General features: G+C 49.2%; 1 protein-coding gene across 1 annotated transcript; it reads left to right on the top strand.

The window, feature by feature from the left end:
- The first annotated feature begins 8,286 nt into the window (after positions 1-8,286).
- Positions 8,287-13,371, top strand: LOC112907494 (glutathione S-transferase theta-2B-like). The gene is made up of 5 exons (XM_072723354.1): positions 8,287-8,446; positions 11,393-11,480; positions 12,358-12,508; positions 12,591-12,764; positions 13,092-13,371. Exons 1-5 carry the CDS (start codon positions 8,335-8,337, stop codon positions 13,299-13,301), a joined length of 735 nt encoding a protein of 244 aa, XP_072579455.1. The 5' UTR covers positions 8,287-8,334; the 3' UTR covers positions 13,302-13,371.
- The last annotated feature ends 1,995 nt before the right edge of the window (positions 13,372-15,366 follow it).

Genomic DNA, 15,366 nt, shown 5'->3' with positions numbered 1-15,366 from the left:
ACTCTGCTCATTGGTCTTTTTTTTTTCTTTAAGATTTTATTTATTTATTCATGAGAACCACACAGAGAGAGGCAGAGACATAGGCAGAGGGAGAAGCAGGCTCCTCACAGGGAGCAGGATGTGGACTCGATCCAGGGGCCCCAAGATTATGACATGAGCCAAAGGCAGGCACTCAACCACTGAGCCACCCAGGGGTCCTGATAGCTCGGAATTTTTATGCCTCCCAATAGGCAGAGTCTACAATCTTTTTCAGTCTGAAGAAGTTACAGAAGATGAGAGCTTTGCCCTTCAACATCCCTTTAGAATAAGGAGGGGGGTGCCTGGTTGGCTCAGTCAGTTGGGTGTCTGACTCTTGGTTTTGGCTTAGGTTGTGGTTGTGGGATCAAGCCCCCAGCTGGGCTCTGCATTGGGTGAGGAGCCTGCTTGGGATTCTCTCTCTCCCTCTCTCTCTGCCCCTCCCCCTCCCCCATCTCTCTCTTAAAAGTAAAAAATAAAATACTTAATTTTTTTTTTTTTTTTACAAAGAATAAGGAGGTTAAAAATCCCATAGAGGGGAGATAAGACAGGGAAACCGAAAAGCTCCAAAAAAACTGCTTTTCCCTCCTTTCATTCTTGCTAGGATGTGCACCCCAATTTACACACGCCTTGTAAATAGCATACATATTCTTTATAAAGCACAAGGACTTGATGCTGCTCGAGGTTAAATAACATCTAAAGAAGAACCAGGCAACAGTGAGTGGAGGAAGCTACCCTATGTCTATGTCAGACCACCTGAGCTAGACAGCAATGCCAAGACCCTCCTGGCTCTGAGGAAGGACACTTGGGCCATCGTCTTTGTTCTAAGTGGTTCCTGGATGCCTGAGAACACGTGCACCAGATCACCATCCCTGGTAGCAACTGTAGACTCTGAGCATAGAAGAGACTCCCTCCTTTCCAAGTATCCTGGACGCTCCCTCTTTCTGTTCTCTGCTCTCTCTTTATCTTCAATGAACTCTCACTTCCTGTTGCCTCAGGTTTGATTTCCATCCTGTCCTAAAGCCAAGGATCCTCTTGGCTGGTCCTCCCTCCGGTCTACCTCCTGGCATCAGGAATCAAAAGGCCCCCCTCAATGCTCAAAGGTGAACTTTTGGAGAGCCAAAGAAGTTAAAAGTTTGCCCTGCTTGTTCCTCCAAATGAGATGGGGGGAAAAAGTTAATCCATTCATTGGGCCGATGCAAAGTTTTTCTACAAGCAAGAGGAGGGAAAAAAACACACCGCAATACTTCTTAGGCCCAGCTGCAGTTCCCCTCAGATTCTAACCCGGGGCTTTCCTAGAGCCTGTTAACCCAGTAAATGCTGGATTTGCTGCCAAGGGTTTAAGCAAACTTGCAATGGGGAAAAAAGGAGGGGAGGGTTTTTAAAAAATGGCTTTGTATTTTGTAGCTATTTGCACTTGGTTAAACAACGAAAATGCAACTGATTAATGTAAAAGATCAAATTGGCTCTGTTAAATGATTCATCGATCTGGCCACACCCCATCTAGTAAAGGGAAAGGGGCTGCATCGAGCTGCAGAAAAGGAAAGGTTTTTAAAAGTAGAGAGGGAGCAGAAAGGAAATTACTACCAGAGAATCCATTGTTTTAGACAAAGTCACTCTCCTTAGGGGAATGGAAGGGATTGTCAGTAAATTTTCTGATGTGGACCAGGAAACCCCATGTTGATTGGCTAAAGATTATGGTCCTCGGGTGCTGGAACTGCAGTTAGGTTAGGTATTAAGTCTTGGTTTGTGCACATGGGGCTCCCAACATATATGACTCCATATTGGACCCATAGTTTTCTTTCTAACAATCTAGATCCAGGGACCCTGGGTGGCTCAGCAGTTTAGCGCCTGCCTTTGGCCCAGGGCATGATCCTGGAGTCCCGGGATCGAGTCCCATATCGGGCTCCCTGCATGGAGCCTGCTTCTCCCTCTGCCTGTGTCTCTGCCTCTCTCTCTGTCTCTCATGAATAAATAAAATATTCAAAACAAAACAATCTAGATCCATAGTACAACTGATATAAAATGTCATATACTTTAATTTCATAAATGTTAGAGGGATCATCCCAATCAGGGAAAGCTGGGATGAAAAAGTAATATGAGGCACAACTTCCTTGCTTTTTGCCAGTGGGCTGGTTAACATTTAAATTCTTTTGAGTATTGAAAAAACAACAAGTTTCCATAGCCAGTGGTTTTTGCCTCTTGGAGCCTCTGGAAAAAAGGATGATGTAGAGAACAGTGACAATCTTCACATGGAGATACATATTTGGGGGACACCTGGGTAGCCCAGCAGTTGGGCGTCTGCCTTTGGCTCAGGGCGTGATCCTGGATTCCCGTCCCACATGGGGAACTCCCTGCATGGGGCCTGCTACTCCCTCTGCTTATGTCTCTGCCTCTCTTTCTGTGTCTCTCATGAATAAATAAATAAAATCTTAAAAAAAAAAAAAAAAGGAAATACACATTTGGAGTTTTAAAAAGGTGTTTGATTTGCTCGAGAGCTCTTATGAAATCAGGTGTATGATCCTTTGAGGCTAATGGATCTTCCAGCCTGATGGACATACATATTTTTTGGCCAGGGTGGGAGGTTAATTCAGACTCTAAGTCAGAGAAAGCATAAAGGACTTAGGGAAATCTTACTTGCCATTTGGATTCAGAACCTACTCTGCTGTCTGGCCCTGCAATATCTTAGAAGAAAAGCCACCGGCTTTTTTGGAATCCTGACTCAGATCCAATCTTAATTGCCCAGAGTGGACTCTAAGCTCAAATCTGATACTATCAGCTGGGGCCTAATTCAGCCTGAGTAGGAACTGTGCTAGCTTATTCAACCAAACCACCAGAATTTGTTCATCTGCCCAATATGCAGTAGGTCAAACAAGAACACTGAGTTTTTGCATGAAGAGAGATGGGCTGTTAATTGGTGTGGCTCACCTAGAATTGGGAGTGCACGTTTAAAAGTCCCAAACTCTCTGATGGCTTGTAAGTGAGGGTTTTTAAGGGGAAAAAAAAAAATCAAAAGTAAGAGGCATGGGGTTGCAGGTTCTTCTGATTGGTTAGGCACTGGGTAAACTTCAAGACCGATGAATTTGTCTTTCTGGCATCAGTGTTTCCCTTTCCTGGTCTGGGTCAGCAAAGCATCTCAGCAACATGTGTCAGGCATGCTATATATTTTGTTATTTAACAGAGGCTATTTATCTTGCCCCCTAGGCTGCAATTTCATTATTATTATTTTTTTTTTTTTGGAGAAAGAGAGCATGCATGTGTGTACAAGCTCGCAAGATGGGGTGGGGGCAGCAGAGCGGCAGAGGGAGAGGGAGAATCTTAAGCAGGCACTCTGCCCAGGGCAGAGTCCCACTCAGGGCTCACTCTCATAACCTGGAGATCATGACCTGAGCCAAAATCAAGAGGTGGATGCCTAACCAACTGAACCATCCAGGCACTCAATGAGTAAATATAAAGATCAAATTGATTTTACTCAACAATTCATGAAGTGAGTAGCATCCCAAGTAGCAAGTAGAAGAGAGCTCCAGCTAGTTATACGAGAAGAAGGTTGGGGATGCATGGGTGGTTGAGCATCTGCCTTCAGCTCAGGACGTGATCCCCGGGTACTGGGATCGGGTCCCACATCAGGATTCCTGCAGGGAGCCTACTTTTCCCTCTGCCTGTGTCTCTACCTTTCTCTCTCTATGTCTCTCATGAATAAATAAACAAAAATTTTTATTTTATTTATTCTCATGCAAAGTCAAATAAAAATAAAATTATTTATTTAGTTATTCATGAGAGACACAGAGAAAGGCAGAGACACAGGCAGAAGAAGAAGCAGGCTCCCCACAGGAGCCCGATGTGTGACTCGATCCCGGACCCCAGGATCACACCCTGAGTCAAAGGCAGATGCTCAACTGCTGAGCCACCCAGGCGTCCCAAAAGGAAAGTTAAAAAAAAAAAATTACTTATTTATTTGAGAGAGAGGATGCACAAGTGGTGGGGAAGGGACAGAAGGAGAGGGACAAGCAGATGCCCCACTAAGCAGGACCCAAAGGCAGATGCTTAACCGACTGAGCCACCCAGGTGCACCTAAAAAAGGAAAGGGTTTTATTTTTTTATTTTTAAAAGATTTTATTTATTATTCATAAAGAGAGAGAGAGAGAGAGGCAGAGACAGGCAGAGAGAGAAGCAGGCTCCATGCAGGGAGCCTGACAAGGGACTCAATCCCAGGTCTCCGGAATCACACCTGGGCTGCAAGTGGCACTAAACCGCTGTGCCACCGGGGCTGCCCAGGAAAGGGTTTTAAAAGCAGAAAGGAGGTAGAAAAAGGAAATTATGCCAAAAATGTATTGTTTCCGGTGAAGACACCTCCTAAAGAGGACAGAATAGGTCCACTGGGCAGATTATTTTATTAGTGCTGACCATGTAATTCCATATTAAGTAGTTAAAGATTACACTATTGGGAGGGTGGTCAAAGCTGCCATTAGGTTAGATATTTAAGTCTTAGTTTTCTTACGTGAGGTTCAGCATGAGTGAGTCCCTTTTGGGTCTTCTGTCTCTTTTTTAACAACTACGAAAACATCATGGGTGCTGGCTGCCCTGACTTGGGTCACAAACACATGCCTGCACAAAAGGGCTTATTTTCTGTTTGGACCATATGCTGTTCTGCTGTGCATTCAAATTGACCCCATTCCTCACCTGTGAATCCCACAAAAGCTGGGAATCGAGGGAGGGCACATCGCAGGGACTGTGACCCCTCTGCCCAGATGGGACTCCTGACCTGTTCTCTGGGATGTCTCACTGCTGTTGTCTGATGGCTTTTCAGGATGAGGGCAGCAATACCCTGATCATCTGACTCTCCATCTCTCCCCTTCCCCCGGTACACACACAGTAGGAAGGCAGTATGACTTAAAAGCTGTTTTCAGAGAAAGATTAATCTTTTCTAGGACTGGTTACATAATCAGGACAACAGGGGTGGAAGGTTATGCAAACCCATTAGAAATTGTCGCAACTTCAGGATTTTAACCCAATCATTTCCATAACATGATATATCTTTCTGGTTAAGTCATACAAAAATGTCTTTCTGTGTCCCTCGTGAATACATTAAAAAAAAAAAAAACTGGGATCCCTGGGTGGCGCAGCGGTTTGGTGCCTGCCTTTGGCCCAGGGTGCGATCCTGGAGACCCGGGATCGAATCCCATATCAGGCTCCCGGTGCATGGAGCCTGCTTCTCCCTCCACCTGTGTCTCTGCCTCTCTCTTTCTCTCTGTGACTATCATAAATAAATAAAAAAAAAAAAAAAAAAAAAACTGAAGGAAGAAACTATCCAGCATATGAAGATGATCTTGATGGTTAGTGGGCTTTCTTGTGATCAGCTAAGTCCAGGATCCCAAAAAAGGCATAACTGAGATCAGTACTGCATACTGGTCTCATCCAGTCATGTGGGGTTCTACTGTTAATAATTTTGCTGTGAAGACACCTTGGCCAAGGACTGAGGGGTAGACTGCACAGAAAAGTTAATATAACAGGCCTGATTGCTATTTTTTGAAAGGTCTGCTTTCAAGGTTGGCTCTCCATTGGGGTATATTCTGGGAGGCTTCCCATCATTATTAACTTCAGACCATCAAGAGTAGCTCACTGTACCTAAATTGTTGGTCCAACCAATATGGTTTATTCTTTCCTCTTGGGAGTCTGGAATTTGGACATGTGCCAGGCACGGGATCAAGAAAAGCCTCCAAAAAAGCCCTGGGCAAAGTCTCTAATGAGCTTCTCTAGTTGGCAATATCTCACACACGTTGTCACAGCTCATCGTTGGGACTAATTAAGCATACCCTGTGTGACTTCAATGGCAGGGGATAATAAAGGCTTGTACCCGGTTCACCTGGACCTTGCCTCATGGGGAGCTTCAACACAGAAGCTGAAAATGGCCCTGTTTGCAGGCCTATCTCATCCAAAGCCTGGGAGTTTGCTTTCTTCAACCCCTCACTGTCCTGTTAGACCAGAGTTATGGAACAGATCCTTCGAGGAGGGCCTGATCTCGGGGCTCGGACTGAGCACTGTCACAGTGCTGGAAGTTTCAAGGTAGCAAGGAGGACAGGAAGTGGGTACAGGTGCCGGTCAGGAGAAGGGTGTCACATACAAAAGGTAGAAAGATTGACGCATGTGCCTATTTGGGGAGTCAAATTTAGTGACATAATAAATATCACTCTATTGGGCCCACCTATGAGATATATACAAACCTGATGGAATATTATGCTGAAGGAATTACAAGTAGATGATGGACTTTGTAGCAATATGAAAATGAGCACACGAAGCAGTGATAAAGGGACGCCTGGGTAGCTCAGCAGTTGAGAGCCTGCTTTCGGCCCAGGGCGTGGTCCTGGGGTCCTGGGATTGAGTCCCACACTGGGCTCCCTGCATGGAGCCTGCTTCTCCCTCTGCCTATGTCTCTGCCTCTCTCTCTCAGTGTGTCTCTCATGAATAAATAAATACAATCTTTAAAAAACAAACACAAAAGCAGCGATAAAAATACAAGTAGAAAGAAGGAAGCTAACATCCAATTGAGGCACAGGGCTCAGTGATTTTATATAGATATTTTGAAAGTTATGTCTTACAACAGACCTGAGTCTGAGTGGAGGAATTAGCATGTTTGATAGCAAAGGACACCAGGACTCAAAGAAGTTCATAACGTGCTCCGGGTCATGTAGCTATTGAGTGACAGAGTCAGGATTTAAACTCAGGTTTTTGTACCATGCCCTCCATACTCTCAGCAAGCACGTATAGGTGCCCCACCCCAACACCACCATATGTCCCCTCACTTTGCCCTGCTCGCCCCCCCGCCGCCGCCCTGTATACAGCACACACACTTCAAGCCCAAAGAAGCCGAGGTGTGCATGTATAAAACTCATCAGTGACCTCCAAGAGAGGCTGAGTTGTGCTTTCCTGATAGTGAGCCTCCTAATTTTAGGGGTCCTTGCAACCTGAATAGGCTAAGGATTCCCTCAAATCATCATGTTCAGGTTCAGTTTTCTTGCTTGACAGTTCTTCCCTCAATCTCTCTGCTCACATATTATACTGATAGCAGGAAGAAGAAACAGGCCACACTCCCTGAACACTTTGTTTGGAAATGTCAACTAAATATCCAAGTTCATGGTTTACAAAGTCTGCCTTCCACACACACCTGCAGGCCATAATTCATTGTATTTATTTATTTATTTATTTATTTATTTATTTATTTATTTGCAGGACATAATTTATCTAAATTTCTGCCACTATGCAGCTGGACCCTCCTTGCTGACTGCCAGGATTCTTTTCTTTCTTTCTTTTAAAGATTTTATTTATTTATTCATGATAGAGAGAGAGAGAGAGAGAGGCAGAGACACAGGCAGAGGGAGAAGCAGGCTCCATGCAGGGAGCCCAATGTGGGACTTGATCCTGGGTCTCCAAGATCACACCCTGAGCTGAAGGTGGCTGTAAACCACTGAGCCACCCGGGCTGCCCAAGGATTCTTTTCTTTAGAAGGGACAGAAACTCAGTTCCAAGTGGTTTAGGGCAAACGAGGGATTTTCTGGAAAACTCCGTTGTCAATGAGGGAGAGGTACAGCTGGCCCACAGGGGAACTGGGATCAGGAGCTGGTTTTCTTCCCAACTCTCCTTCTCTGTGACTAAGCTGCCTCTCTCAGGCCAGCCTGCCTGCTGAGCTTGAAACTGAGAGCAACGCGCGGGCGGCCCGGCTTAGGAAGCCCACGTTCGCCTCCTCGCCCCTGGACCGCGACTTCAGACATCCCAGGGAAGCCTTCTGAAGCCACCTGCTCAGGTCGGGCCAGAGGGTGGGTTCCTCCCAGATCGGGCTGGCGCTGGCGCTGGCGCCGGGCCCTGGGCCCGCACGGGGCGGCCTCGGGGATCACATCCCGGGGCGGGTGAGGGTCGAGAAGAGAAGGAGGGACGCTTCGCTTTGGGCTGCGGTCCCCCCGGCCCGCAAGCCGGCATTTCCCTCCGTCGCCGACCCGCAGCTCGCACCACGGCAGCCCTGCGGGTGGCAGCTCCCACTGCGGACGGCTCTTCCTGAATCCTGCCTCCAGCGCCGGCTCTCGGCAGCCTGGGCCACACCCACTGCGGCGCGGGCCGCCCGCACCCCCGCCCTCGGCGGCGCCCGCAGCAGCACCCGCAGGCGCGTGGCTCGCGGACCTTCGGGGTCGGGGCCGGGCCCCGCGGGCGCCGGGGCGGGCGGGGCCCCGAGGGGCGGAGCCGCAGGCCCTATAACCCGGGGCGGCCCGCGCCGCCGCCCGCCGCCCGCCGCCCGCCGCCCGCCGCCCGCCGCCCCCGCCGCGCCTCGCCATGGGCCTGGAGCTCTACCTGGACCTGCTGTCCCAGCCCTGCCGCGCCGTCTACATCTTCGCCAAGAAGAACGGCATCCCCTTCGAGCTGCGCCCCGTGGAGATATTCAAAGGTGGGCCGGCGGCTCTTGGGGTGTCGCTGTCCCCCCGCCCCTGCCCCTGCCCCTGCCCCACCCCTGCCGCCCCCAGCCCGCGCCCCTCCGCGCCCCCGGCCCCGGCCCCGGCCCCGGCCCCGGCCCCGCAGCCTCCGCACCTTCCAGAGGATTCCCTAGCCCCCGTAGCCTCCCGGAGGAGAACAAAGACGAAACAAATGTAGATTAAATTTCCTTACAACTTGTAGCCCCTTGACCAGTGCTTGAGACGGGCCGCGTCTGCCCTCCCTCCCAGAACGCTCACCGTCGCCTTGTTACTGCTTTGCTAGAGATAAAAGGGCAACCTTAGCTTGACAACAGCCAGACCTCCAGTCTTCTTTAACATGAGAAAAACCTTTTGGAAACTTCGTTTTTACTCTCCCCCAAATTAAAAGTATGTAACTCATCACTCCTTGAACCCCGACGTGGGACTCGATCCCGGGTCTCCAGGATCACGCCCTGGGCCCAAGGCGGCGCGAAACCGCTGAGCCCCCCTCCACCCCCTACCCCGGGCAGCGCCGGTCAGAATTTTTTTTTAAGATTTTATTTATGTATTTGAGAGACAGCGAGAGGGAAGGGCAGAGGGAGAGGGAGAAGCAGAGTCTCAGCTGAGCAGGAAGCCAGAGGTGGAGCTCCATCCCAGGACCCAGGGATTAGTTAGGACCCGAGCCACCCAGGTGCCCCTCAAGAATTTTTTTTAAAGATTCTATTTATTTATTCTTGAGAGACAAAGACATAGCCAGAGGGAGAAGCAGGCTCCCCTCAGGGAGTCCAATGTGGGACTCATCCAGGGACTCGAGGATCATGCCCTGTGCCAAAGGCAGGTGCTCAACCACTGAGCCACCCAGGCATCCCAAGAATTTTTTTTAAAGATTTTATTTATTTATTCATGAGGCGGGGAGGGCAGAGGGAGAAGCAGGATCCATGCAGGGAGCCTGTTGTGGGACTCGATCCCAGGACCCCAAGGCAGATGCTCAACCTCTGAGCCACCCAGGCATCCCTAACCTGCCTTTCTGCTGGAAGCTAGTACACTGGTCGGAATTGTAATAAGATCTAGAAACTTGGTGTCCCCTCTTTAATCCTATTCTTTTTTTTTTTTTCTTTTTTTTTTAAAGATCTTATTTGTTTGTGATAGACACACACAGAGAGAGAGAGAGAGAGAGAGAGAGAGAGGCAGAGTCAAAGATACAGGCAGAGGGAGAAGCAGGCTCCATGCCAGCAGCCCGACGTGGGACTCGATCCTGAAGGCAGGCGCCAAACCGCTGTGCCACCCAGGGATCCCTAACAATAAACTCCTATCGAATCTTTAGCCATGTTCATTTTGAGTCTTTGTCATTTATGGTTATTGTTCTGGTGCTCTTGCAAAATGTGTTAAATTAAGTCATTAGAAGGGCTTTGGATAAATACAGGATTTTGATTTCTTTAAAATCATAATAAAGCTAAAGTGGGTAAGAATTTCCAGAACTAACTAAAAAAGCTGCATTCAAACTGAGAACGAATTAACAGGACTAAGTGAACTGAGGAAGATGATTATAGTTTTGGTGACTCCTGTTTGAAATGTTGCTGGTTCTCTGTTTTACTCTTCCAGATTAAGGAAACTTTTAGATATCCGTGATATACAGAAATAGGATAAAATATTCCTTTGTGAACACATTGAAGCATTTAACTTTTTTGTACCTGAACCCTCTGAAATTCAGAAACTGTCAGTGACTGGGGCGCCTGGGTGGCTCAGTGGGTTAAGCATCTGACTCTTGGTTTGGGTTCACCTGGTGATCTCAGAGTCATGAGATTGAGCCCCACCTCGGGCTCTGTGCTCAGCATGGAGTCTGCTTGAGATTCTCTCTACCTCTCTCTGCCTTTCCTGCTCATGTTCTCTCCCTCTCTCTCTTAAATAAATAGATTTAGATATTTAAGTAGGTAAGCAGATAAATAAATTTTAAAGGTGCTTTTATTAAAGCACGGGGATAGGACCGTATGGAGAAAGGGCTGCACCTTATAAGGTGCAACTGATGATATATTTTGGACTTGGGTGGCATGTAGAGATAAAGGGAGTCCCTAAAGGGACTTCTGTAGGTCAAAGAAGACTTAGAGGATCCTGGAGGTCTGGTATTGATTGTCAGGGTTAGGTTGCTTTTTACCTCTAGCAAAGCATTAACATAAGGCAGTTGTGAATTCTTTGAGGAAAGTCACACTCTGCCCGTCTCAGGTATTTTACGGAAGGGCTGCAAATTGTGAGGAAATGTGATTTTATCTGCTTTTTTTTTTTTTTTTTGCCTTTGTTCTCTGGTATCTCCCACTGGAGACTGCCCTCTGCTGTGTGGCCTGGACTCTCTGAACCTTAACTTTCACTCTGAGAAGGAGGATAATGTTACTTCTCTATGGAATGAGGAGTAAATGCTGAACTGGATTTTCACAGTGCCTGCCTTGAGAGCCTGTATTTGAAGTCCTGAAGCCCAGGGACACCTGGGTGGCTCAGCGGTTGGACGGAGCCCCAGGATTGAGTCCCACGTCAGGCTCCCTGCGGGGAGCCTGCTTCTCCCTCTGCCTGTGTCTTTGCCTCTCTCTCTCTCTCTCTCTCTCTCTCTCTCTCTCTCTCTCTCATGTTTCTCATGAACAAATGAATGAAATCTTAAAAAAAAAAAAAAGTCCTGAAGCCCTAAAGACCCTGGGGAGCTGGCCACCAGGGGAGAGTTTAGAGGTGGGAACCGCGGAGGCCTCTCTGGCTCCCTGCCCCCTGCCCTCCTGGGGCCTGGTCAGCTAACCCCCCTGCGCCCCGACCCCTCAGCTGCCCTGGGACCGGGCGGGGCAGGGAGGCCACCCTCACCCCTGACCCGAGGCCCAGCCTGGCCCAGGGCCCGCTGGGGGCGACAGGGAGAGCGCAGAGCCTCGGTTCTTGGCTCTAAGCTTTGCTGACTTCTTCCTCCACAGGGCAGCTCCTGAGCAAGGATTTCTCCCAGATTAACAGCCTGTGCAAGGTCCCTGCCCTCAAGGATGGGGACTTCATCTTGAGCGAAAGGTGCTTCCCCCCCAGGCCCAGCCCTCTTGCCTCCAGTGCTTCCTACCCCCTCATCCCAGCCCCCAGCCCACCTGGCCTCTGGCTGGCCTGCCCTGTGCCCTCTCGGACCCCGTGGGGTAGGCGAGGGCAAAGGGAAGGGTAGAGCTGGGGCTGGGGGTGACCAGGATGTCTGGGGGCTGACGCAGCATCGCTCTTACCCCTCTAGTCTTCAGCCTCTCCTTCTGGACCCAAGGGCCTTCCCATCCCCAGATTGAAGGGCACTAGAAGAGGACATGGGGACATTTGTCCAGTTGGATAGAGCAGGTTCAACAAACGGAGGCTGAAAGGGCCTCTCCTGGCTCCTCAGGCTGCTCTCCAGAGTCTGCCAGGACCTGAGGGGACACCTCAGGGTCAGCCACCAGGCAGGTTGAGGACAAGAGGTTGGGTGACTACAGGCATGACGGCCCGAGGACCTGTCAGAGGGGACCCACGACAGATCCGAGGACATGCTTCCCCTCCTGGGCCTCAGCCCATACACTTGAACATGCAGGGGCCTTGATGCAAGATTCCAGAGGCCCAGAGAGCCTTTTCTGAGCCTCAGACTAGTCACTTAATTATTCTGAACCTTAGCTTCCTCACGTGCAGCTGGGATGACAAATCTCCAGCTCACAGGGCGGCTGCCACTGTATCACAGGGATGAAAGGGCAAAGCAGACAGTCTGGCCAAGCATCCATGCTAGAGACAGCCAAGGACGGAGACACGGGAGGGCAGAGTCGGGGGAGACCAGGGGCAGTGCCCAGGGAGTTGTAGATGGGGGGGAGGCCCAGAGGAGCCCCAGAGCCCCACTGAGGCATGGGACCCAGGATCCTCACCGCCACCGCTCCTCCCTTCTCCCCAGCACTGCCATCTTGATATACCTGAGCTGCAAGTACCCGACGGCGGACCACTGGTACCCCTCCAACGTCCAGGCCCGTGCCCGCATCCATGAGTACCTGGGCTGGCATGCCGACTGCGTCCGTGGCACCTTCGGCGCGCCCCTTTGGATTCAGGTGAGGAGAGCCATCTGCGGGGTGTTGGCTGCCGGGGACCTGGGGGTGGGGACCACACCTGAGCCCACCCTTTGCCCATCAGGTGTTGGCACCGCTCATTGGGGTCCACTTGCCTGAGGAGAAGGTGCAGCGTAACAGGGCCGCCATCGACCGGGCGCTGCAGCAGCTAGAGGACAAGTTCCTGAGGGACCAGGCCTTCCTCACAGGCCAGGACGTGACACTGGCCGACCTCATGGCACTGGAGGAGCTGATACAGGTGTGAGCATGGCCGGTGGAGCAGCATCTGTGGGCAGCATCCCTCCTGTTGCCACCCTCACTAGACAGAAATGCTGAGGCCTAGAGAAAGCTGGGTATTTGCCCAGAATTGCAGAGCAGGTTTCTGTCTAAACTGGTGCTTGCTTTTGCTCTGACTTTCTGCTTCTCTCCTGTGTGTGGTGTTTCACGCAGGTGCTCTTGGGCCGAGACTGGCCACATGGCGCTGGGCCTCAGCTAAGGGGTGGGAAAGGGACCTGACACCTGTGCCAGTGGTCCTGGCATTGGGGCCTCAGGATCACTGTAATCTTACCATCGTTTGTCCCTGCAGCCTGTGGCTGTTGGCTTTGACCTCTTTGAGGGACGGCCGAAACTGGCAGCATGGCGTGAGCGACTGGAGGCTTTCCTGGGTACGGATCTCTGCCAGGAGACCCATGGTCTCATCCTGAACATCTTGGAGCAGGCGGCCAACAAAAAGATCCCGGACCCTGCCCCGGAAATCTATCCTTATATGCTGCTTCGTATTTCCAGGATCCCCTGAGGAGTCTGGAATGGGAGCTGATGGTTGTAGCCCAGGAGATTAGCAATAAAGATTCCTTCTTAGTCTCCTACTTGTCCTTTTCAATTCTTTCCATCTGGCCTTAGTCTTTTGTTTCTGGCTCCTAGAGGAGCTCTGCACAGGTAGGACACCTGATGTCCTTGGCAGTGCTTATTCTCATGTGCAGGAGTTCTAATCAATAGACGACTAAAATCCACCATATATAAAGAGCTCTGAAAATTCAACAGCACGAAGAATAAAATCAACTTAAAATCAACAAATGTCATTGGTCTTTTACTTTTAATTTTTTCTATTTTTTAAAAGATTGTATTTATTTATTCATGAGAGACATAGAGAGAGGCAGAGACACAGGCAGAGGGAGAAGCAGGCTCCATGCCAGGAGCCCAACATGGGACTTGATCCCGGGACTCCAGGATCACGCCTTGGGCCAAAGGCGCTGAACTGCTGAGCCACCCAGGGATCCCCTCCTTGGTCTTTTATTTTTTATTTTTATTCATTTATTATTTTTTTTTGGTCTTTTAAATGTAATGAAGACTCAGGGTGCCTGGGTGGCTCAGTCGGTTAAGTGTCTGGCTCTTAATTTCAGCTCAGATCATGATCTCAGGGTCAGAGATTGAGTCCTGCATCAGGCTTATACTCAGTGCAGGATCTGCTTGTCCCTCTCCCTCTGCGCCTCACCCCACTTGCATACACTCTCCTTCTCTCTAATAAATAAAGCCTTAAAAAGATAGTGAAGACTCAGACACTTGAATAAGAAACCAAGAATTATTGGTTTTATTACACAGTCATATGTATATAATCAAAGTATGTCCAGTAACACTCCTCATAGTTAACCAAAGTAACCTCGCAGATAACAAGTCAATATATAAGATTGTTACTAGGGCAACAAAATGTTCAGAAATCAATTAGAATGACTAAAAAAAAAAAAAAAAAGAATGGCAAACTACTAAAGGATATAGATGATATTTCAAGGGCTACAGTAATTTTTTTAAAGATTTTTTTTACTCAGAGACACACAGAGACAGAGACACGGGCAGAGGGAGAAGCAGGCTCCATGCAGGGAGCCCAATGCAGGACTCAATCCCAGGACCCCAGGATCAGCCTGAGCTGAAGGCAGATCAACCGCTGAAGCTCAACCGCTGAACCACCCAGGCAACCCAAAACGGGGTACTTTCCAAGTGTTAGGAGCCATTTGCATTTCTTCTCCTGTGACCCTCTTGTGTCATTTGTGAAGGGCCCTGATACCCAAGCATCGTGTTTGGGATACGGATGGATATTGCTGGCTTCCCTGAGACGTTCTGGGGGCTCAACCATTTGAGCCCCTCTCTTGTAGCCCGTATGTCTGCCCTGTGGGCCTGGAGATGGGCTCCTTCCCATATCCCTGCTTTAGATCTCATCTCTCAGTTGTTGAACGCATGTCCACCAAAGCCCTGCTCCTGTTTTCCTTTCTTCCTATTTGTACACCTTTCTATTTTATGCTAGTGTGACTGAACCCAAGTTCACCTGTCCAACACACAGCAGAGCCCATCACTGAGACATCGAGTGTGTGGCAAGGAAAGCATTTATTCGAAAGGCTACCACACAAGGATACAAGGGACAAGGCTCACACCTTCTCAAGTGTTGGTGAGGATGTGGAGAAAAAGGAACCCTCGTGTACTGTTGGTACTGGTGCAGCCACTCTGCAAAACAGTCCAGATGTTCTTCAAAAAGTTAAAAACCAGCATATGGTCTAGTAATTCCAACACTGGGTATTTACCCAAAGAATATAAAAACATTAATTCAAGATTTTATTTATTTAAGAGAGAGAGAGAACACAAGCAAGGAAGAGGGACAGAAGGAGACAGAGAAGCACACTCCTGACTGAGCAGGGAGGCCCATGTGGAGCTTGATCCCAGGACCCTGGATCATGACCTGAGACGAAGGCAGATGCTTAACCAACTGAGCCACTGAAAAGCCCCTGAAAACATGAATTCAAAAAGATATATGCAACCCTATGTTTATTGCAGCATTTTTACTACAACCAAATTATGGAGGCAGCCCAAGTGTC

Source organism: Vulpes vulpes, chromosome 10 (assembly GCF_048418805.1).
Source record: "Vulpes vulpes isolate BD-2025 chromosome 10, VulVul3, whole genome shotgun sequence".
In the NCBI taxonomy this organism is placed as follows: Eukaryota; Metazoa; Chordata; class Mammalia; order Carnivora; family Canidae; genus Vulpes; species Vulpes vulpes.
This window is presented reverse-complemented; position numbering and strand designations above follow the sequence as displayed.

What these genes read in the sequence shown, in the direction of transcription:
- LOC112907494 (XM_072723354.1), top strand. Translation starts at nt 8,335, where the DNA reads ATGGGCCTGGAGCTCTACCTGGACCTGCTGTCCCAGCCCTGCCGCGCC. An exon ending in CCCCGTGGAGATATTCAAAG is followed by an intron (nt 8,447 to 11,392) that starts GTGGGCCGGCGG and finishes CTTCCTCCACAG; the next exon opens with GGCAGCTCCTGAGCAAGGAT. An exon ending in GCGCGCCCCTTTGGATTCAG is followed by an intron (nt 12,509 to 12,590) that starts GTGAGGAGAGCC and finishes TTTGCCCATCAG; the next exon opens with GTGTTGGCACCGCTCATTGG.